This window comes from Trichoderma evansii (genome assembly GCF_050947405.1).
Source record: "Trichoderma evansii strain SZMC 28006 chromosome Unknown GGI43scaffold_5, whole genome shotgun sequence".
Taxonomy (NCBI): domain Eukaryota; kingdom Fungi; phylum Ascomycota; class Sordariomycetes; order Hypocreales; family Hypocreaceae; genus Trichoderma; species Trichoderma evansii.
Window position 1 is genome coordinate 301298 of NW_028145201.1, and position 19377 is coordinate 320674.

Genomic DNA, 19377 nt, shown 5'->3' on the forward strand with positions numbered 1-19377 from the left:
CGTATTTGATAAAGATGTCCTTCCTTTATAATTAATTATTTATCGTCTTTCTGCTCTATTTTGCTTCACTCAGTGTAACAGGTTCTTGAAGTTAAATTTACTTGCTCCCTAGCTAATTCGACATAATACCCCATAATGTCTCATCCAGAGCAACAGCCAGGAAATACACTGGGATTATCGCCCTTTGTAATTGACTTTCTCATGGGAGGGGTTTCAGCTGCCATTTCCAAGACCGCTGCTGCTCCCATCGAGCGGATTAAACTCCTTATTCAGAATCAAGATGAAATGATTAAAGCTGGTCGCCTAAATCGAAAATATGGCGGCATTGGCGAGTGTTTCAGACGCACAATAGCTGATGAAGGATTTGTCAGTTTATGGCGTGGAAACACTGCGAATGTAATTCGATATTTCCCTACTCAAGCTCTCAACTTCGCTTTTCGCGACAAGTTCAAAAGAATGTTTGGCTATAAGAAGGACCGTGACGGATATGCTATGTGGATGGTAGGAAATTTAGCATCTGGAGGTCTTGCTGGAGCAACTGGACAGCTCTTTGTCTACTCTCTAGACTACACGCGAACTCGACTGGCAAACGACGCAAAGAAAGGAGGAGAGCGCCAATTCAACGGATTTATCGATGTATATCGAAAGACATTGGCGTCGGATGGCATCGTCGGTCTTTACCGTGGCTTTTTCCCTTCTGTGTTTGGCGCTGTTGTCTATCGCGGTCTTTACTTCGGCATGTATGACTCTTTTAAGCCACTTGTTCTGGTAGGGGCTCTGGAGAACAACTTTCTGGCCTCTTTCGGTCTGGGCTATCTTGTCACGACGGTGGCGGGTATAGCTGCCTATCCTCTCGACACAATTAGACGGCGCATGATGATGACTTCAGGAGAAGCAGTCAAGTATAAAAGCTCGTTTCATGCAGCCAAACAAATTGTTGCCAGCAATGGCATACGTTCTCTCTTTAATGGCGCTGGAGCTAATATTTTACGTGGCGTCGCTGGAGCTGGTGCGTTGTCGATCTATGAGCAACTACAATTAATTCTTTTCGGCAAAAAGTTCAAGGGAGAGTAATAGACGATATAGTACTTATGTATTTATATTGTTGATAGTTTATAATATTTATAGTTTGAAAGTTGGATTAGATAAATAAGATATATGGACTGAGTATTGAGGTTTTCCTGAGCTAAATATCTAAATGCATTACGTATATTTTCTTTAGGCAACATTCCAAAGCATGTTAGAGTATCCAACATGAGTCTCAAAGATTTTTGTAGATGGGTAGCGTCCACCCTTGCGTATTCTCTTGCAGAATCCAGTTTCCAATGTTGACTCCAAAGAATGAAGCTAAACCAAGGAGCAAATTGACCATAGCGACGGCAAAAGACGATGAAACCATTTTATTCCAAAAGACAGTATCATCACCAATACCGTCAGTCACCAGCTCGATAAATGGTCGAAATTTGTCATCATAAGTTTTGAGTGCCACATCAAGTCCCTCGGTAGGCTTTTGACCTCCACCCTTTGCATTTCCGCAACAACGGCTAATCTCACCAGCCAAGACGTAAGCTCCTACGAGGCCGGAGGTAGTACCCATGCCGGTAAGTGGCGAAGGACAGTAGGCAGCATCGCCAACAAGAGCTACATTACCATTGAACCAAGAGTCGAGCTTGACCAAACCTAGGCGTTCACAGTAGAAGTTCTTGGAATCGTTCATATCTTGCAAGATACTTTTTGCGTTCCATCCAGCATCTTGAAAAACCTCCGCCAAAGCTTTCTTTTGTTCTTCTACTCCCTCTCGGTGAGCCTTCTTCAATCTTTCCGATCCAGTATTGCAGGGCAGATATATCTGGATCTCATCCGGAGTGTGCCTTCGAGTCATGATGGCACGTCGCCTAGTTGCCAGATAAAAGGTGCAGTTATACTCCTCTCCTTTCTGAATGGGACGAGGGATTGTAAAATAAGCAGTATAAGCACCCTTTACTGGACGCAATGCATCTTGAACACCTGGGCCCAGCATCAATTTGCGAGTGTTTGAACCCATGCCGTCGGCACCAACTAGGAAATCGAACTGTTCTGTTTTGCCGTCTGAGAAGTGAACTTCGACTAAGTTATTCTTCTGCTTAAAACTCTCAATCGATGTTCCGAAGCGGAAATCGACTTTTTCTTTAATAGCGTCGTACATAAGTTGACAGAGGTCACCTCTCATGATCTCGTATTGAGTGGTAAAGCTCTGTCGCCCTTTTCCCGAGTTGTTGACTCCAAAATAGGCACGTCGTCTGTTTGAGCTGTCGACTATAAGCGTACCTTGCTCTGGTACTGACTTGGCGCGGAAAGCTTCGTCAAAGCCCATGAGTTTTAGGACTTCAATGCCGGGGCCTCGTAGATCTACTTGGAGACCAGTAGTTCGAAGTTCAGGGAAACGCTCAATGACTGTGACATCATGGCCTAGTTTCAAGAGCCAGTAGGCGAGGGCATTGCCAGTTATACCGGCGCCGCTGATCAACACCTTCATTTGTGCCATTGCGATTATATTAAAGAGAGTTGGATTCAGAGCTGAAACGATGTAACGGTGTTGATGCTTTTGATGAGATATTGTATGTTGACGCTTATGCTGTCTAACTGAAAACGATGTTATAAACTGATGATTTCGATTCAAGAAATAGAATTGAAGAGAGATACACACATATATATCTTATGTTTGCTCATATATTCATTATCTCGGTAATTTGCAGCTGAAATATGTCCGCCGCTGCCGTCTCGGCCGAGCGAGCGATTGTTACAACATCGCATTCTCCTCATCCAACCCCCTTTTCATCATATATCGCTCATGATTCAGTCATTATGCGATGGAGTTTTTGTGCATGAAAACTGCTACGTCCCGTTTCTCTAAATAGTAAATAATTCCGCCGCCCCATAGCTTTGCGATCGACTGAAGCAGTGTCACGCGACTCTCATTTTATAAGAGTGCATTCATACCAATGCATAAATATTTACACAACAACATTTCAACCTCTCTTTCTATATAAAGGTTTAATTTCATAAAAAGACTAGTTTAACCTAGCCTATAACGAGTGGGGAAATAGAAGGATCTGAATTAAACACGTTATGTAGCGCTTTGCTCCATTATGCTGCCCTACGCAGTTTCTCGTAATGCTCAATCTGCTTGCTATGCAGCCCCTTTGTTTCCACTTGTATCATGATCGTACATAAAAAGAAATGTGGTTCTTGACACTTCCTGGTGTTATTTTTGGCCGATCTGCTTTGGTGCCCTTTCTCAACAACTCGAAGAACAGCGTCCTAGTACCGTGAAAATAAATACGTAGTATATTACAGATCTGGCCCAATAGCGAATAGTATGAGGCTCACAGCTAACCTAAAGCACCCTGCATTATTATACTAGAACTCATGAATCAATTTCCAGAAACTCGGCTCGAGGATGGTCTCGTGCGCTGGCTCCAATGGCGGAAAATACAAAATGTCATCTTGTTTCCTATGACGGAGACGCTGTCTCAGAGACCGGAGACAAAAAGTATCCACTACGTCACTCAACCCTTGAGATTCTAACTACAATTGTTGTCGTGAAATAGACCCCAAATCTCAATCACAGGCAGCCTGGTTTCAGCGCTCCAGAGCGATTTCATGTCTCCATAGTCATACACAACGACATAGTAGGAATCCGTATACCCCAGTAGCTTAGCTTCGCAATTCTAGTTTTATTTAGGAGTATTATACGAGCGTCCGGCAATTCCGACTAACCAACTGTTGACGTGTCATTAATGGCATGTGAGCAAGGATGGATCTTCCGAGCCTCTGTTCTTGCTTCCGGAGATCACACATCTAGACCCATGAACCGGGATTGACTCGGGTTTTAACTCTCAGTTATTCTTGGCGCATTTGACATGTCATTTTATAGTAATATTGAGGCGCAATGTCTCATCACGTGAAAATAGTAAATTATTACAGACTATCTTGCTGTGTGAAAAGTAGACTTCACAGACAAATCGGAGGTTGTACAGATTGAATTGGTCGATGCTCAGTATAAGTGGATAGGTCTCAGCGGGTACACAGATACCGCATAGGTTACTCGGTCATATCAACACTTGCAATGCCAGCGTGAGAGACATTTAGGAAATTCCGCTGTGGCGGTAAAGTCATCCCACCCATTGGCTCGGATAGCGCCAGCTGTGTCTCGGCGGTATCGCAAAAAGCAATATTCAACTTAGTTCAGGAGACAATTTTATTAGAGTTACATTCAAGAAAATACTTCGTAAAGCTGCCATGTAGCAAGGCAAGGATTACGAGACATGTCAATGCAAGGGAGAGAAATTTCTGTAAACAAGGCTCGGCCAATTCGATTCGGATATGAGTGGTCACCGAGACGGCGTCCAAGCTTTCGTCCGACATGATTTCCCTTTCTCCTAACACTAGCCCGACGCTGGCTGTGATCTGCATATGTATTATTGAATTATATAAATTCTTCCTATGATACACCGTAATACAAGTATGTACAGCCATTTTCGTAGAGTGTAGGACGAATAGCCACAGAATCCACACAATTTCCCTTGTATCCATCTATCTAATGCGGATCATCACCTGATATATCTAAGCAGCATAGAATGGTGTGACACGCCAAATATTGGTACAACTCTTACTTCCTCGAAGCCCGTCTTGGTATACAGCGGCTTTCCTGCCGGCGTCGCAAGCAGGTAGCAATCCTTCTCGTCGCCCGCTGCTCGGCTTATGCCCCAGTCCAAGAGGATCTTCCCGATCCCCTTCCGCTGCTGCTGCGGATCCACCCCAAGATAATCAAGATCTTAGCGGGAGACTCATGTTAATTGCCCGTTTTGGTAACTCGGGATGGCCCACGGAGAATTTAAGGGGGCAAAAGGGACTTACGCCAGACATCCTTGATGCCTCTTTCTCCGAACATCTCCTGGTGGTCAGACGAGACAATTGCGCGCAGCTCTGCAAACGCCTCCTGGTCAAAACAGGGTGGTGGCTCTTGAGCGCTGGGCTGGGGTTGATTGGACGCCTTTTCGGAGTACACGTCCCAGAGCGCAAAACCCACCACCTGGTCGTTTAAGGAGTCATCGACCGCTACTACCATGACTGCATGTGGGGAGGACAGGCTTGCAGTTTTTTTTGCATATCTCCATGAAAATATGTCATTGTCTGAAGCAGCCTCTTGTTGCTGAGCAGGGAATATCCGCGCTGAAATGGCATCCGTGTTGGGATGAAAGGCTGCAGCCGCAATGCGAGCAATGGCTAGGAGATCGTCCTTGGTGGACTCGCGCACACGTATCGTCATATTGAAAAAGACCAGTAAGGACCGTTTTAAGTGGCAGAGAAAGTAAAGTATTGTAAAGTATCAGATACCAGGATAAGACATTTACATGGTCAAGATATACATGCTGGCAGTGTTAAGAGTCATAAGCAAATGGGTATGCCGACGCTAAGCTCGCCCAAAGTGTCAATGTCAACTAAAGGGCGAGGAAGTGGACTTTCTTGGATCCATCTTTTCACGTGTACTCGATGGTGCTTTAGGCTATGATTAGAAAGAAGCATGGAATTATTAATCACTAGGAAGATAATGCCAATAGGAGAATAATTGCATTTACTTGGGATACTCGGGTTTGACTTTTACCAGGCATTCTGCTGGACCTTAGTCTGCAGCGTTATTCGGATTGATACGTGGAGCTTATACTGATGCCACTTCTCGCAGTGGAAAAGCAACAAATAACAGGCTACATAATAAATTCGTATAAATCAAGTGGGAATAAATTTTAATCAGAATCTTAGACTGCCAATCTGGGAAGAAAATTTCAACTCCTGATTCTCTAATTAGGCCAGACGTATATATTCTACACCGAGATCTAGGGTAAATATCTTCAAATACTTCGTGAAATTCAGCGCACTTCAGGAATTGAGGGACACAGATGCAGTAAGCCAGTGCCTCTTACTAAGCGGAAAATAAAACTCGAGCCAAGTGGTTGGCGCTTTTAGGACATCCGAATTTCTGGGGAGGCAGTTGGAAGAGCAGATGCATGTCACATTGGCAATCACATATGTTATGTCCTGACTTGAAGAGGGGAAAAAACAAAAAGATAATACATCTCTTCGTATTCCTTCTAAAGAAATGAATTGCCCGCCACAGCTTTCTGATAATCTGGATGAAATCTCTTTGGCACGGCATGTTCATGGACTTACAGTGCTTACTGGCGGGTACCGGGAAATGCTTTTTTATCCCGAGAACTAGCGCATGGTGCCTCGCTGCGGCTCTTTGCTATTGCGGTAACGTTTTTCTGTCAATTTTAGTAGTGAATGTTATAGCACCTCGCTATCATGAGGAGCTCAGCTTGTGCTGCTTTCAACGCTGAATTCTCTATCCATGTATACGAAACATAATCACTTGTTTGCTTGTTCAATAACATGCTCGTGGCCGAGATTAGCAAATAAGAGAAGGAACTAATAGCGGCATGGACGAACTTAGTCATCCGAAGCCCGCTGACCATTTCGCGGTTCGGACTCTCGTCCCGGTGAGACCGGCCAAGAGGATGTACGAGTGAGATTTTTTTACACCCGAGGAATCAACACATTCAGCTTTCCCCCAAAAAGAATAAAGAAAGGAGAAGTAAAGATGAAATAAGAAAGAAACAGACAGCATATTGTCATCATGATGCAAAAGAGCGCTTGTCTTTCGTGCCGCACGTCCAAAATTCGCTGCGTGCTGGATACATTTGCTCAGCATGGCAAATGCAAGCGATGCTTCAACGCTAGCAACGAATGCGTTTTCAGCACCATTGCGCCAAGACAAAGAAGGAAAAGGACCGATACACGAGTGACAGTATTAGAGAAGCGACTCTCAGAACTGCAAGCAGCAGTGGACTTGCAAAGGCTGGCGCAGGACGATAGTGGCGCGACGCATGTCACCGCCAGCGAAATTGCGCTTGGGCCACAGCCAGGATATCGCGAACCAGAAGATGAAAATTTATTAGAGGGTTATCGCCACCGGTCAACTCTGGAGCGGCTTTTTGCTTCAGGGCTGCTGTCAACGGACTCAGCAAGATGCCTTTTCAACGACTTCACCAACAATGTCCTGCCGCATTATCCCATCTTGACATTGTCCAGAGCCGAAAACTTTGATTGGTTCAGAGCACACCAACCTACATTACTTCTTTCCGTTATCGCTTCTGCCTGCAGAGCATTCAACCCAAGCCTCTTTCGAAAGCTCAGTTTCCATTTACGAGCGGACCTATCAGAGCAGGTCATGGTCAATGGGAACAGAACTGTCGAGCTGATCCAGGCCATTTTAGTAATGGTGGAGTGGTACGACGTGCCTGAAGACATGAGCCGCCTGAACTTTTACACATGGATTCAGACTGCAGGCCTCATGGTACGCGAGCTGGGTCTTTGGCCGTGGAGCGAGGATGCCAGTTCACCTGTGGACCATACTGTGGCCGAGTGGCGAATCTGTTTCGCTGCCTATCTACCCTTGTCAACGTGAGCACCTGGAACATGACTTCTCCCCTATTTTCTTTCCTTGTTTTTTTGTTTGCTCTCATTCGTAAACGAGATAGCTAATGGATGAGCTAGTGCTGCTGTCAGCCTACGCCGACCCATGCCATTAGTATGGACTGAGAGCATGCGTAATGGTGTGGATGTCTTTGACAAGAATAGTGTGCTCGATAATGACAAACGATTGGTTGCATGGGTAAGATTGCAGATGATAGCAGAAGAGGTCGAAGCCTTGAGGGTCAAGGCGTCATTGGCAGCCAAGGTGCAAAGTGAAGCTGATCCTTCCAGTCTCGTTGACCAAGCTACTCTATCATCAATAGAGAGCAGATTTAGTAGATGGCGAGATGATGCTCAGCTTGTTTTCAACGGTAAGTGGCCTTCAGTACTTTGTGTGCTCTCATATGACTGCCGGCTGACTCGTAACATGCTGCATAGGCGCACTCCGCATGCATTTCTTTTACTGCCGCATCAAGTTTTACGAGCTGGCTGTCACCTGCAGCCCATTCCGATCGGCATCACACCGAAAGACACAGCCACCGTCCTTGGCAATTGCTAGGGATATGACTTACGTTCGGACCATCATGTCTTTGATACAGTCCAGCCATTCAGCTCTGGATACATTGGTACTTTTCGACACTGCGGCTTACCGCTGCTGTCCCACCGTTGTTAGTGTCCGGGCTCTTTATGCGCTACAGGAATTATTCACAATATGGAAGGCTGTTCGCAGCCGTCAGGGATATCTATCTGAGTTTGTGACTGAAGAGGTGTTGGCCCTTAAATTCTACGCCAGACAAACGGAAGAGTTTTTCAAACAGGTAGTAGGGACAGAAAGATTCGCTGTTCCTCGGATGGCGTTGAACGCGCTGCCTAATCTCTTGTTTTCTCTCGATGAGATTAAAAACCACGAGAGACAGCATCGGGTACAGCCACCGGAGCGTTTTGGCCAGGACAAATCACAGGAAGATGCAGCCGACTCTCCAAGCCCGTCGGCCAATGACCTGGAAGTAATATTAATTATCGACCTGGGCGAAATCCAGGCGCCCTCTGTGAGTCAGGGTCGAGGCCAGGTCCAGGATGGTACAAGAACGGATGCGGCACTGGAGTGGCCAGCAACGGTGTCTGCCAATGACGACTTCAATGATACGCTGGAAGATGTGCTTTTGGCCCCCGAGCTGGGAACACTGATAGCGTCAGACTCGGCGTTGGACCCGGGCTGGCTATTTTCAGAGTGAGCTCGGGTACCTGCGCATAGATGAGCTATTGGCTTCGAAACACGAAACGCAGTGTATCAGTATAGTAGTACCTGTATATGTTGACATAGTATGAGCGTTGATGCAAGGGAGTTCGGATGAGGAATAGACGCAGAAATAGGACGAAATTTGACCAGGCCAGGCTAGCGAATCAAACGTCATTCATCAACATTTTTTGCTTCCGTTCCTTTCTTTTGTGTTCCTTTTCAGCTGGCTGGGCATGCCAGCGCCTACACGAAGCGTTCAAAAGGTCACTGGAGGGGCCTGATGTATGTAAGTCAAAAAAGGCAGCCCGGTCACGTAATGAAACCCTGTAATCTTTGCAACCCAAACAGGGGGGTTGTTAAAGTGAGGCTGCAATTAAAGGAAGCAAGCAAACGCCACCAAACAAGGGCCTATCGGCCAAATATGTATCCAAATTGAATACTTGTTTTTTTCTCTCTCTTTCTTGCTCTTCTGGCCTCTCCTTTCTTTTGATGGGTGGATTAGCGTTACATCTTGGTCGTACAAATAAAAGCCACAACTGCCGAGCTGTCAGAGCAACTAGACCGCCGGCAGATTTTAATTTTAACTGGCTGGGCTGTACTACCGATGCTAGTGCAGTGTCCTAAGTGAAAGACGGAAACATGTAACTTGATATATGCCCGGACACTAAGTCGATAGACAGATCTCTTGTAACTTGTTTGGGGCTGCTAGGAAGTAAACAGGTTAGCCAGTGGGTAATATATTAACCCGAGGTTCAGGATACCACCACAGGGAAAGCAAAGGCTGCCCGCGTCGCCAATCTACCCGTGATTGAGCAAAAGATGGCCGATGGTGCCGACGTGGGCTGCGGCTGAAAGCAGGGGTGATATTCCTACTGTGTACATGGCAAGGGTCCGAAGCTGTCTTGGTGTCTTGGGGCTTGTTTAAGCAGCGACGCCAGCCAGGTTGGTGGTTGTGAGGTGAGACAGTTTAGAGTGGATTGGGGGCCTTGATTGCCCATGGGATGAGACAGATGAAGCAGGCATCGATGCTGACAATTAAATTGCTTGCGCCTCAGTTTTGCAGCGATGGCTCTGTGTCTTGGTACAGTATGACACTCGCTGTGTCGAGAGAACTTAGTAATAGTGCCAAGCACATGTGCCTGTATCCAACTAGGTGGCTGAGATGATCGACACAAGTGCCTACCTATATAGTCCACGTGCTATGATAACGTTGCTCAGCTGTAGAGGAACTTGTACTAGCATTCGTATTGGATGCCCCGCGGAAATATAATAACGTCCATCTCATCACAAACTTTGCAGGCACATCCCGCTATTCAGCTCTTGGCGCCCGTACACAGTGCATCTCTGGCTCCTGGAGCGAATCTCATCTTTAGGGGTCCACTCTGCGGGGTGTCTAACGGCGGCTAAGCCATTTCCAATTGTCTCGAGCCAATCAGACACTCAAAATCCGCGCTGATGCATCGCAATCCAGCGCCCACGTGACCCACCGTTTTGCCCAGGCCCTTTCAGCTGCCCCACAGCGGCCACAATGGCTGCCAGATCCCTCGCCGTTTTGAGATCTCCATCTGCGACTCTACTTTTCGGTTCTAGGCCATCGGCACCGTTTGATTGCCGTAGCAGGGTGGGAGGCTGTGATTTCTGTTTTATCTTCAGCTCTGATCCGTTCCCATTTCCCTCTTTTTCATTTCTTTTCTCTTGGCATGCCCCTTTTATATACCACACTGTCTTCTTTTCTCCCATCTTCTTTAAATACTCACTTCTACTTCTATATTTTCACCATTACCTTCATCATTCCTTTCTGCCTTTCCCTCCCTTCTCCTTCTTTTGTCTCGGTTTACTTCTAAACTACTTGCTTTTACAGCAGCGATAGGCAAATTTATATCTTGGAAAATGTGCATATAAGCCAAACAACTAGCAATGAGTGCGCTGGAGCAATCACTTGCCGGCCCCATACGGCAGAAAAACTCTTGTTCTCTGTGCAAGCAGAGGAAACAAAAGGTTCGTTACTAACTCCAATAATTCTGGATAGTGTTAGGCAAGCTAACCTTTGCCTTTTGTTTGCATGTAATGTAGTGTAGCCGGATATGGCCCTGCACTAATTGCGCCAAACGTGTCGAGTCGATGAACTGCTCGTTCACAAAGACTAGTGCCGCATCACGCAAATCTACTGCGAGACAATCAAATGCAGCACGTAAAAAGCGCCGACAAAAACTTGCAGCTGCTGCCGAGACAGCTCTTCGAAACGAAGAAGAGCCTAGCAACGCACCTGTGGTACAGGCAACTGACAAAGAGCACCGTCTCGACAGCGAGCATGGCTTAAACCTGGACAATGTCAATCATAAACAAGACGTCAGTAACAACGATACCGTACGGCCAAGCGACATGCACTGCCTCGAAAACCAACAGTCTGAGCAGCAATCCGCGGCACCTGAAGCTGAATTAGAGGTAAAGTCGTTTTTGCTTCTTCAATTTGAGTTAGAAGAGTTTATTCTTACATATAGTATCTGATGCAGGAGAAACCACAAACCTTTGAAAAGCCATATGACGACCAATACTGCATATCAGCTTCAGACTGTAAACTGCTCCAAGCCGCCTTGAACGCTCTCCCTCAAAGACGAGATCATATGGGTACGCCTCGATTTTTTAAATACAATCTCTTACCGACGCGGTAGTATATGTGCCTAAGCTAACTAGCTGTTGTGGCCGTCTATTATAGATGCGCTTGTTCTGAGCTTTTTCCAAAATGTGAACCCTCACTATGGTCTGATTCACCAAACCGAATTTGCGGCCGAATATTCAGCATGGTGGGAAAAGCGAGCAAAGAACGAACCATTGCCAATACCATGGACTTGCCTATTGCTGATGCTGTGCGCGTGCGCGTGTCAGCATTTGCCTGTTGATATACAAGAGAAGCTTGAAGAAATGTTCCACGCCAGCTGCCAAAACCTCACCGAATCTTACCATTATTGTGCACGAAACCTCTACGGCGTCATTCCTGAAGGTCAATATCACCGGCATAATGTCATGTGGCTACTGCATTCGACGTACTGGTACAAAGCCGAGGCCATGTTTGTTGAGTGTTGCCATGTTTTCAACACGGCCGTTAGAGAGGCTCAAGAGCTCGGTATGTCCAGGTTGCTGCTCAAATAAAGACATAGCGGTTAATAATATGAATGTTTCTCACTAACTGGCGCTAGGTTTCAATAGAGAAGAACTTTCAGAACACCTACCGAGCTTTGAGCGTGAGATGCGGCGGAGAGCTTGGTGTATCATTGATTCATGGGACTGGTAAGTTCTAACAACTGTCATATTTTATAGCCTCAAGTCTTTCAGTCATGTTCATGTTTCTCCATATGACCTGGACGCGTGTAGAAATGTATAAATAGGATGCTAACATCTTTCTAGGCAAATTTCTTCTGGACTCTGCCGAGATACACTTATCGATCATAGCACTTGCAATGTACAGCGCCCATCATTAACATTGGAACTGGACGGACAATTTTCTCCTCTGATGCATATGAATATGCAATCAGACTTGGTTCATAAATTGGCTGAAAGGTTTCAGTCTCCCGCCAAAATCACTACACCCAGTGAAGTCATGGAATACAAGGAAATGATTGCGGATTGGATGCGGAATTTTCCAGCAATCTTTGCATTGGAAAATCCCGACACATCACACGATGAAGAACAGACTTGGATCGAATATCATCGCCACTATAACTATACCATGGGCTACATGCTGCTACTTAATCCCTTTCGACCGCACATGAAACTACTTTTCGAACAGGATGCTCCGGAGGACCGATTGGAGCTGCGTGATATTGCCATCGATATGTCTATACGATTAGTAAAAGTGTTGGACGACTGGATAAATTATCTGACATTTCGCGACGGACGATTCCATTTCATCATATTCTCACTTGTTGATGCAGCAACAATGCTGGCCAACGTCATTTTCAATGATAAAGCCGGGAGTGTGACTCGTCGAAATGAAATCTACCAGACCCTTGAAACATCCCGATTGTTGCAGGGCAAACTCTACTGCCTCTCGCGATCGGCGAAATTGGGATTCAGGATCATTTCCAAGACCTTTAAAAAGGTGATGAATACAGCTCCTGCAGAGGATTACGCTTTGCTGCCAGATGGAAAAGACGATACTGAGCAAACTGTATTAGCAGCTGCGATGGAGTCAATATCCCTTTGTGTGGAAAATCGTATAGATCCTGGAAAACAAAAGCAGAAAGCAGCAGGAGCTCTCACTGAGGTGTATACCGCTGAAACTGGGTTGCAGCCTTCGCCTTTCAGCCATACTGATGACTCATCTGTATCTATGATTAACGATTGCCATGGAGGTCATGGACACCATGGACATACCAGAAATGACGCACATACATCTTCTCATTATGCGGTAGCCGCAACCGCACAACCTGATTATGATGGGCAAAAGATTCCTGGCCCCTATGCGGCTGCATCCGAGGAGCATGGATTGCCAATGTCTTCAACTTATGATCCAGCTGCGCCTTCAAGCTATACCGCAACTGCACCTGCGATTGATTTTGTAGCAACTTCATCTTATGCCGGACCTCCTCAAGTCCCCAATTATAATGAACCCACGCCATTGGAATATGCCACGTCCACAGCTCCGGGCTATACCACATCTGCATCTCTAGCCGGTCCAGCAATCGCATCGGCTTACATCGAGCCTACTGTTTTAGACCATATCTATTCCGCTCCGCTGGGTGATGTGGGAGTTACATTTCCAAACAATACCTCTATCCCACCATTTGTCTACGATAATACTTTATCTTTGGACATTGGTACAATCCCCTCTTCATATTATGATGCAACTCTTTCCTCAGACTATTCTACTACTGGGCCTCCTTATGCTGAGGCTACGCTTCCTATGTATAATGCATTTGCATATCTCGAAAATACTGGAGTTATGTCTGTAGACAATTTGACGGCGAATCCTCCGCTCTTTTCTGCCCCTACAGCATACGACACTCTTACATCTCATCAAATCCAGCTTTACCCAGGCTATGATGCTACTGGACTTGATACTACTTGTGGGACCTATAATAATCCTGCAGGACCTCAAGATTTCGTGTCTGATACTGTTCCTATGACGTATTCCACTTCTGCCACTTCTGCTTCATATTCATCTCCCGAAACTCACCCGCATTCTGAGACTTATAGCGCCCCTGTGCTGTATAATACTGAACCACCTTATTCTGATCCAACGACTTGCATCGACTCTGCGACTTCTTTCACATCTCCGGAGTCCAACTCATCTTCCGCGAATTTTGATGCTGCAGAGACTCACCTTGCCACGGCAGCTACAGCGGCATATGGGCCTTATGCCCATGCAGAGTATTGCGAGGACACTGCTCAGCAATACCACCACTTTTAGCTCCTGCGAGCAGTTACACTCCTTTATCGGCGAACCCAGCTCTTATAAGCCAGCTGGCACATAGCTGTGTATCAATTCAGAATTTGCAATTTATTTATGAAGCTAGACATACCCACAGGCCAACCCTGGCCCATTGATTTCGTTTTCTCTGATCTTCAGAGCTTGCGGGCGTGCAATGCATTCTTTAGCATTTAGGACGGATATATTTTACATATGGTGCGAAGCTTGGGATCTTGGCAGCAGCCGTGACGTTCTTTTTGTTCACATCTCTTTTTTTTTTCTTATATCTGGATATTCTGTGTAATATCGCGAAATTGCTTGATTTCCCTTTCATCAGACGCATCTTGGAGCTTTTCTTTCGTGTGTATTCTATCTAATAATTCTAGTCTTTTCTTCTCTTCTTTTTTGTAATAATAAATATCTTTTGTTATAGCTGGTGGACTCGAGAGGGTCAATGTTTACATTTTGTTTATGATGTGCCTTTAATCGCCCTAACCTAAGAGTGACATACGAATATGTATTCGTTTTTAAACAACATTTGCCCACGTGTATTCAGATATTTCCCAAAAGGGAGACGAGACCCATATTAGTAGAGATAGCATAAATACTGTTATCTCATAACTAACCATTACTGCAGGTACTAATGTCAGATACAAAGGGTCCTCAGTCCGCAACTTCGGTGCTCGGTTCAACGCTGGCGGCACGCGACTCGGCCTTCCTAGAATAGCTTCTCGGTGCAAAAGTTCCGTCTCGGAATGGCGCGGTTTACCCCACTATCGCGGCCGCTGTGGGCTGGAGCTTGGACAAAGGACCCCTCATGGGAAAACGTCGGCAGTGGCTACATGTAAGCTTTGAGCTCTCAGTGCTCTTGGTGGTGATGATCGACACCCAGCAGCGCATGCATCTTGGGCTCTATTCGCGTATTTTATTTTTCTCCGGGCCAATGGTATTTCTGTATTTACAGCACTGCAATGCACTGCATTCATTTGATACTGGTTTGAAAGCTGTTGCATCAAGCTGTTGCATTGAGCTGCTCCTCAGAGCTGCATATGTACATGTAAATGGGTACATGGAGCACTCTATTAGTGGCTGGGAAAAAAAGCTCGTGTCAAGTTTTTACAATCCATTCCTTACCATGATCACCTCTCTCTCTGTGTCCACCAACTGAACAGCGTCATCTATCTGAGTCACGACAACTAAACAGAGTCATCCATCGTGAGTCACGGCAACTAGCAGCTAAACCCCTGAATACACCAAACATCCTCTGAATCCTGCTGGCATCGATCAAGGCAAATCAATTGCCAGCAAATGGGGTGGCTGCAGCCTCTCCGGGCCGTCCAAGCCCTCCCCCCACACTCGATGAGACGCCTGGCCGCCTTGAGACGCAGAACCCCGCCGTGGGTTGAGCTGCCAGGCGAGGGGCTCCAGAGACGTGCCTGTGTCGCCTGCCGCGCTTTTGCCTCTGCCGCTGCTGTTGCTACTTCTATTTCTACTTCTACTTCTTCAATCTCTCCTCCTTCTCCTCCTCTTCTCTCTTCCTCATATACCTCATCACCGCCTACTGGTCTACGACTGCTGTCTTCATCAGCTTCTTCTCTTCTCCATTCCTCCTCCTCTTCCTCATCCCCGCGCATATCTCGTCTCACCAACCGCTCTCCTCTCCATCTTCCTCGTCGTCTTGCTGCTTCGGCTCGATATTGCTCCGCCATGTGTCGATCCAGAGCTGGCCTCGAGGGCTCGTCGGTTGCCGTCCAGGCCCGTGAGCTGCTGCCCGCCAATGTCGTGCCTCGCCACTACCATCTGACCGTCGACACCGACTTCGACAAGCTGACCTACAAGGGCACCGTCGTCATCGACCTGGATGTCGCCGAGACCTCAAATTCCATCTCCCTCCACACTCTCGAGCTGGAAATCCACAGCGCCAAGCTCCTCTCTGGAGGCCAGGCTGTCAAGTTAGAAACCCCCTTCCCTTTGTCTACATCTTTATTCTTGATTTGCTAACAGCCATGGTTACTCTCATATAGCGCCACCCCCGCCATTACCTACGATGAAGGTACCCAGGTTTCCAAGTTCGACTTTGGCGGCTCCCACACTCTCTCAAAGGACAGCAAGGTCCAGCTGGAGATCGACTTCACTGGCCAGCTCAATGACAAGATGGCGGGTTACTACCGCTCTACATACAAGAGACAGGATGGTACCGAGGGCATCCTGGCCAGCACCCAGATGGAGCCTACCGATGCCCGCAGAGCATTCCCCTGCTTTGACGAGCCGGCTCTCAAGGCCAAGTTCACTGTCACCCTCATTGCTGACAAGAACTTGACGTGCTTGAGCAACATGGACGTTTCCTCCGAGGGCGAGGTTCAGTCCAAGGTCACTGGTGGAACCCGAAAGGCTGTCCACTTCAACACCTCTCCTCTCATGTCCACCTACCTCGTTGCCTTTGTTGTCGGCGAGCTCAACTACATCGAATCCAGAGATTTCCGAGTCCCCGTGCGAGTCTATGCTCCTCCTGGCCAGGATATCGAGCATGGTCGTTTCTCCGTCGACCTCGCCGCCAAGACCCTGGCCTTTTACGAAAAAGCGTTCGGTGTTGACTTCCCTCTGCCCAAGATGGACCAGGTCGCTATCCCAGACTTTGCCCAGGGAGCCATGGAGAACTGGGGTCTTGTCACATACCGTGTTGTCGATTTGATGCTCGATGAGAAGGCTAGTGGTGCTGCTACCAAGCAGCGTGTTGCCGAGGTTGTTCAGCACGAGCTGGCTCACCAATGGTTCGGTAACCTGGTTACTATGGACTGGTGGGAGGGCCTCTGGCTCAACGAGGGATTTGCCACCTGGGCTTCATGGTACTCCTGCAACATCTTCTACCCCGAATGGCGCGTTTGGCAGACTTACGTCACCGACGACCTGCAGTCTGCCCTGTCTCTGGACTCTCTCCGAAGCAGCCACCCAATTGAGGTTCCCGTGAAGCGTGCTGATGAGATCAACCAAATTTTTGATGCCATCTCCTACTCCAAGGGATCTTGCGTTCTTCGTATGATTTCCACCTACCTTGGAGAAGATAAGTTCTTGGAGGGTGTTCGCCAGTACCTGAACAAGTACGCCTATGGCAACACTCAGACCAGCGATCTCTGGGATTCCTTGGCTGCCGTTAGCGGTAAGCCCGTGCACGAGGTCATGACTGCATGGACCAAGAAGGTCGGATACCCGGTTCTTACTGTTACCGAGAAGGAGGGTGAGAACGCCATTCACGTAAAGCAGAACCGCTTCCTCCGAACTGCCGATGTCAAGCCTGAGGAGGATGAGACTCTGTACCCCATCTTCTTGGGCCTCAAGACCAAGGATGGTGTCGACGAGACGGTAGCTTTGAACGAGCGAGAGAAGGAGTACAAGGTGCCCAGCACTGACTTTTTCAAGCTCAACGCCAACCATACTGGTATCTTCCGAACACTGTACTCCCCGAGCCGCCTGGAGAAGCTTGGTCAGGCTGCAAAAGATGGCCTTTTGACCACTGAAGATAGAACTGGTATGATTGCTGATGCTGCTGCGCTCGCAAGCTCCGGCTATGGCAAGACATCTGGTGTCCTCAACCTCCTCAAGGGATTTGATTCCGAGACCGAGTTCGTTGTCTGGAACGAGATCATTTCTCGAATTGGCTCTATCCAAGCTGCTTGGATGTTCGAAGACCAGACCGTTCGCGATGGCGTTCGAACCTTCTTGAGAGAAATCGTCAGCCCCAAGGCTCACCAGCTTGGATGGCAGTTTTCTGACTCTGACGGCCACGTTGAGCAGCAGTTCAAGGCCACGCTCTTTGGCAGCGCTGGTCTGAGCGGCGACGAGACTATTGTGTCGGCCTCGAAGGAAATGTTTGCCAAATTCGTCGCTGGTGACAAGTCGGCTATTCACCCCAACATTCGTAAGAGCGTATTCGCGATTGCCCTCAAGTTTGGCGGCAAGACAGAGGTAAGTCATTTCCCCCCTATATTGCTTTGGTTATGAAGCGGTATTAACATGTCTTGCGTATAGTATGATCAAATTATGGAGCTGTACCATGCTTCGACCAACAGTGACGAGCGCAACACCTGCCTCAGATCACTTGGCCGAGCCAAGGAGCCCGAGCTTATCAAGAGAACTCTCTCCCTGCTGTTGAGCGGCGAAGTCAAGGATCAGGATATCTACATGCCTGCGGCCGGACTGCGCACCCACCCCGAGGGTATCGAGGCGCTGTTCACCTGGTTGACCGAGAACTGGGAGGAGCTCTACAAGCGACACCCACCTACCCTGCCAATGCTCAGCCACATGGTGTCGCTACTGACGTCTGGCTTCACCACCCCAGAGCAGCTTGAGAGAATCGACAAGTTCTTCAGCGGCAAGAACAACAACGGATACGACCAGTCGCTCGCACAGAGCAAGGACTCTGTCCGATCCAAGATTTCCTGGTTGGAGAGGGACCGACAGGATGTGGCCGACTGGGTCAAGGTCAACGGATACTCAAAGTAGGTATAATCACGACTCTTACTCTTACATAGCATGATAGCAATGAAAATGAAAAGCAAAAGAAAGAAAGAAAGAAAAGACAGGGGTTTGGGGTGGAAAAGATATTTGGTTTAAACTCCACATGTAATACCAGTTTACCATTGCTAATATACCATGATGAAGATTAATCTTATCGCACAAATTGTGACGTACTACGACGCAAGAGTGGAACTGGCCGCTGAGAGCTAGCCTCGCATTGCATAGCCCATGTAAAGCTGAAGAATTTCGCTGCAGCTAAATAAAGAGAAACCGGCAGCCAACGAATACATGTATTATAGAGAATTATTACAAAGCACCCCAGCCGTAGTAATGTCGCGAATTTACCGCCATTTTAATATACTGCCTCTAAGAGTATATAGCAGTCAAATATTTTTATGTGTGGGCTGACTGCCTTGTTGGGCTGCGGCGGAGGTGTTGGATAACGAAACTGGGGTGCAGAATATATAATTCAGGTATTCGAGCTATGATCCAGCTATCCCTGTTTTGCACTCTATAAATTTGTGATTTTGTTGCAATGTCAAGGTTTAAGGCATACTCGTTCATTTTAATATTTACTGCCCAACACACCTGCTGGCGCCTGGCTGCGCCTCGAAGGGCGAGATGAAGAAAATGTTGTAGGCCGCCCGCAGCCCGGCCTCAACGCTGGTTGGACGCCTGATGTCTACATGTAAGTAGC

General features: G+C 47.2%; 7 protein-coding genes across 7 annotated transcripts; 5 read left to right on the forward strand and 2 right to left on the reverse strand.

The window, feature by feature from the left end:
• Positions 1-135: 135 nt before the first annotated feature.
• Positions 136-1074, forward strand: GGI43DRAFT_432641 (mitochondrial carrier; the record flags this gene model as incomplete). The annotated part of the gene is made up of 1 exon (XM_083209618.1): positions 136-1074. One exon carries the CDS (start codon positions 136-138, stop codon positions 1072-1074), a length of 939 nt encoding a protein of 312 aa, XP_083062495.1.
• Positions 1075-1172: 98 nt separating this feature from the next.
• On the reverse strand, positions 1173-2614 carry GGI43DRAFT_432644 (FAD/NAD(P)-binding domain-containing protein). Its single transcript, XM_083209619.1, has one exon. The coding sequence runs from the start codon at positions 2522-2524 to the stop codon at positions 1262-1264; it is 1263 nt and encodes a 420-aa protein (XP_083062496.1). The 5' UTR covers positions 2525-2614; the 3' UTR covers positions 1173-1261.
• A 1800-nt stretch (positions 2615-4414) lies between these two features.
• On the reverse strand, positions 4415-5510 carry GGI43DRAFT_399267 (GNAT family N-acetyltransferase). Its single transcript, XM_083205318.1, has 2 exons — positions 4900-5510; positions 4415-4816 (listed from the first exon to the last, which is right to left on the reverse strand). Exons 1-2 carry the CDS (start codon positions 5309-5311, stop codon positions 4593-4595), a joined length of 636 nt encoding a protein of 211 aa, XP_083062497.1. The 5' UTR covers positions 5312-5510; the 3' UTR covers positions 4415-4592.
• Positions 5511-6528: 1018 nt separating this feature from the next.
• Positions 6529-8893, forward strand: GGI43DRAFT_307646 (Zn(II)2Cys6 transcription factor). The gene is made up of 3 exons (XM_083201643.1): positions 6529-7503; positions 7597-7886; positions 7954-8893. Exons 1-3 carry the CDS (start codon positions 6677-6679, stop codon positions 8748-8750), a joined length of 1914 nt encoding a protein of 637 aa, XP_083062498.1. The 5' UTR covers positions 6529-6676; the 3' UTR covers positions 8751-8893.
• Positions 8894-10181: 1288 nt separating this feature from the next.
• Positions 10182-10722, forward strand: GGI43DRAFT_307682 (uncharacterized protein). Its single transcript, XM_083201644.1, has one exon. The coding sequence runs from the start codon at positions 10284-10286 to the stop codon at positions 10623-10625; it is 342 nt and encodes a 113-aa protein (XP_083062499.1). The 5' UTR covers positions 10182-10283; the 3' UTR covers positions 10626-10722.
• Positions 10723-10876: 154 nt separating this feature from the next.
• Positions 10877-14165, forward strand: GGI43DRAFT_381659 (fungal specific transcription factor domain-containing protein; the record flags this gene model as incomplete). Its single annotated transcript, XM_083203146.1, has 5 exons — positions 10877-11200; positions 11269-11383; positions 11472-11879; positions 11953-12043; positions 12161-14165. 5 exons carry the CDS (start codon positions 10877-10879, stop codon positions 14163-14165), a joined length of 2943 nt encoding a protein of 980 aa, XP_083062500.1.
• Positions 14166-14758: 593 nt separating this feature from the next.
• Positions 14759-18829, forward strand: GGI43DRAFT_399273 (peptidase family M1-domain-containing protein). The gene is made up of 3 exons (XM_083205319.1): positions 14759-16117; positions 16190-18128; positions 18192-18829. The coding sequence occupies exons 1-3, from the start codon at positions 15474-15476 to the stop codon at positions 18663-18665; spliced, it is 3057 nt and encodes a 1018-aa protein (XP_083062501.1). The 5' UTR covers positions 14759-15473; the 3' UTR covers positions 18666-18829.
• Positions 18830-19377: the final 548 nt, after the last annotated feature.

Bases quoted from the DNA above. Each gene is read 5' to 3' on its own strand.
- GGI43DRAFT_432644 (XM_083209619.1), bottom strand. From the start codon at position 2,524: ATGGCACAAATGAAGGTGTTGATCAGCGGCGCCGGTATAACTGGCAAT.
- GGI43DRAFT_399267 (XM_083205318.1), bottom strand. From the start codon at position 5,311: ATGACGATACGTGTGCGCGAGTCCACCAAGGACGATCTCCTAGCCATT. The intron at 4,817-4,899 runs GTAAGTCCCTTT...TCTCCCGCTAAG, and splicing joins AGGCATCAAGGATGTCTGGC to ATCTTGATTATCTTGGGGTG.
- GGI43DRAFT_307646 (XM_083201643.1), top strand. From the start codon at position 6,677: ATGATGCAAAAGAGCGCTTGTCTTTCGTGCCGCACGTCCAAAATTCGC. The intron at 7,504-7,596 runs GTGAGCACCTGG...TGGATGAGCTAG, and splicing joins GCCTATCTACCCTTGTCAAC to TGCTGCTGTCAGCCTACGCC. The intron at 7,887-7,953 runs GTAAGTGGCCTT...CATGCTGCATAG, and splicing joins TGCTCAGCTTGTTTTCAACG to GCGCACTCCGCATGCATTTC.
- GGI43DRAFT_307682 (XM_083201644.1), top strand. From the start codon at position 10,284: ATGGCTGCCAGATCCCTCGCCGTTTTGAGATCTCCATCTGCGACTCTA.
- GGI43DRAFT_399273 (XM_083205319.1), top strand. From the start codon at position 15,474: ATGGGGTGGCTGCAGCCTCTCCGGGCCGTCCAAGCCCTCCCCCCACAC. The intron at 16,118-16,189 runs GTTAGAAACCCC...ACTCTCATATAG, and splicing joins TCTGGAGGCCAGGCTGTCAA to CGCCACCCCCGCCATTACCT. The intron at 18,129-18,191 runs GTAAGTCATTTC...TCTTGCGTATAG, and splicing joins AGTTTGGCGGCAAGACAGAG to TATGATCAAATTATGGAGCT.